Raw genomic sequence first — 1,534 nt, 5'->3', positions numbered from 1 at the left:
CTATACAAATTATTAAAACTGTCGAATGTTCAAATTTATGTTTATTTCAAAACTTAAGAACTAGTCATACGTTGATACAACTGAAATTGTATGTTAAATGAACTGAAATAAAACTTACACTAGTTTACAAATGTTTTGTTTGGTTTAGTTTCTGTACACATTTTACTTTGATAAATGTTTATCGCCAAAAAAGTTATTTATTTTTGCATAGACTGAAGAAGCTTAACACGAAAATTAGTTCCAATTAGTTTTTTTTGTTTTGTTGAATTGCAACTAATATGAGAGATCTCAAAATACACCGTGTCAAAATTATAAACGCATCACATATTGACAAGTTTCAACAATAAATTGTTTGTTATTATATTCAAGTATTTAAAAAAATTTTTTCTTCTTTAACAAACTTGAAACTTGTATTAATACGGATTTTGTTAAAGAAACTATTTTTTTAAATACTCGAATTAAATAACAAACAATTTATTGTTGAAACTTGTCAATATGTGATGCGCTTATAATTTTGACACGGGGTGTATATGCAGATTTTTGAGGTTTTTCGAAAAATCGATATTTTTTAATTTAACTTCTGATTAACCCAGTCTAATTTGCCTTCTTCGCAGAAGTATTCAGTAAAATCCTGTCTAATGCGTTCGGCTTCTCCTTTACGTGGATTATATGGCCCATCTGAAGCAGTACTCAGCGTAGTACTGCTATTCGAAGTATAGGAATTTATGTAATTATGGTCAGCTTGCAAGAGAAAATTGTGAAGCACGATACACGCCAAAGTGATTTTTTCAACTGTCTCAACCTTTACGTTCATAGTTGTTAAAAAAACACGGAATCTATTACAAAGTATGCCAAAAGCATGCTCTACGACGTGTCTTGCTCGTGATAAACGTAAGTTATATATTTGCTTCTTTTTGTTGTTCGTATGATATGGATAATGTTTCATAATGTGTCTCTGTAGAGGGAAAGCATCATCCGCTACGACGACGTACGGCAAATTACGTCTTCTACCCACTGCAGAGTCTCGTGGCAAGCTTTCTTCGTTTTCTAGAATTTGTTTGAGTGGACTTCGTTGTAGCACACCGGCATCGTTTGCACGTCCATTTGTTCCTACATCCACAAATAAAAATCGGCAGTGGGCATCAACAAGAGCCAATAAAATTATGCTGTTGGTGCCCTTGTAATTGTGATAGAAAGCACCTTGCGTACGCGAGACTCGAAAGTTAATGTGCTTTCCGTCCAAAGCACCCAGACAGTTTGGAAATTGCCATTTTATAGCAAAATCCTTGGATATGAGTTCCCATTCTAAAGCGTTACTTGGTACCTTTAAAAAATAAGTATTTATAATATTGAAAATTTATATATTATTGATAAAATACATATGTACCTGCAAAAACGATTCTTTCAACTTCCCATAAATTGCTTCACACACCTCTGGTATAGTCCGGCAGATGAACGACGTTGATAGACGGGATTGATAGTTTAAACTTATAAACGATTCTCCTGTAAGAAATTGTGTTAGCTATAACTTTAA

At 33.0% G+C, this 1,534-nt stretch overlaps 1 protein-coding gene across 1 annotated transcript in view; it reads right to left on the bottom strand.

Moving 5' to 3' along the window:
* Positions 1 to 568: 568 nt before the first annotated feature.
* Positions 569 to 1,534, bottom strand: part of LOC118734932 — a 7,856-nt gene continuing 6,890 nt past the window's right edge. The window contains exons 2-3 of the mRNA XM_036464533.1: positions 1,388 to 1,503; positions 569 to 1,324 (exon numbers count right to left, since the gene is read on the bottom strand). Coding sequence (XP_036320426.1) covers positions 569 to 1,324; positions 1,388 to 1,503 — 872 coding nt within the window. The remainder of the gene's footprint in view (positions 1,325 to 1,387; positions 1,504 to 1,534) is intronic.

Source organism: Rhagoletis pomonella, unplaced genomic scaffold (assembly GCF_013731165.1).
Source record: "Rhagoletis pomonella isolate Grant_MI unplaced genomic scaffold, Rhpom_1.0 Rhpom_scaffold_00001, whole genome shotgun sequence".
NCBI lineage: Eukaryota > Metazoa > Arthropoda > Insecta > Diptera > Tephritidae > Rhagoletis > Rhagoletis pomonella.
Note: the sequence above shows the minus strand (reverse complement) of the source record. Positions and strands in the feature narration are given on the sequence as shown.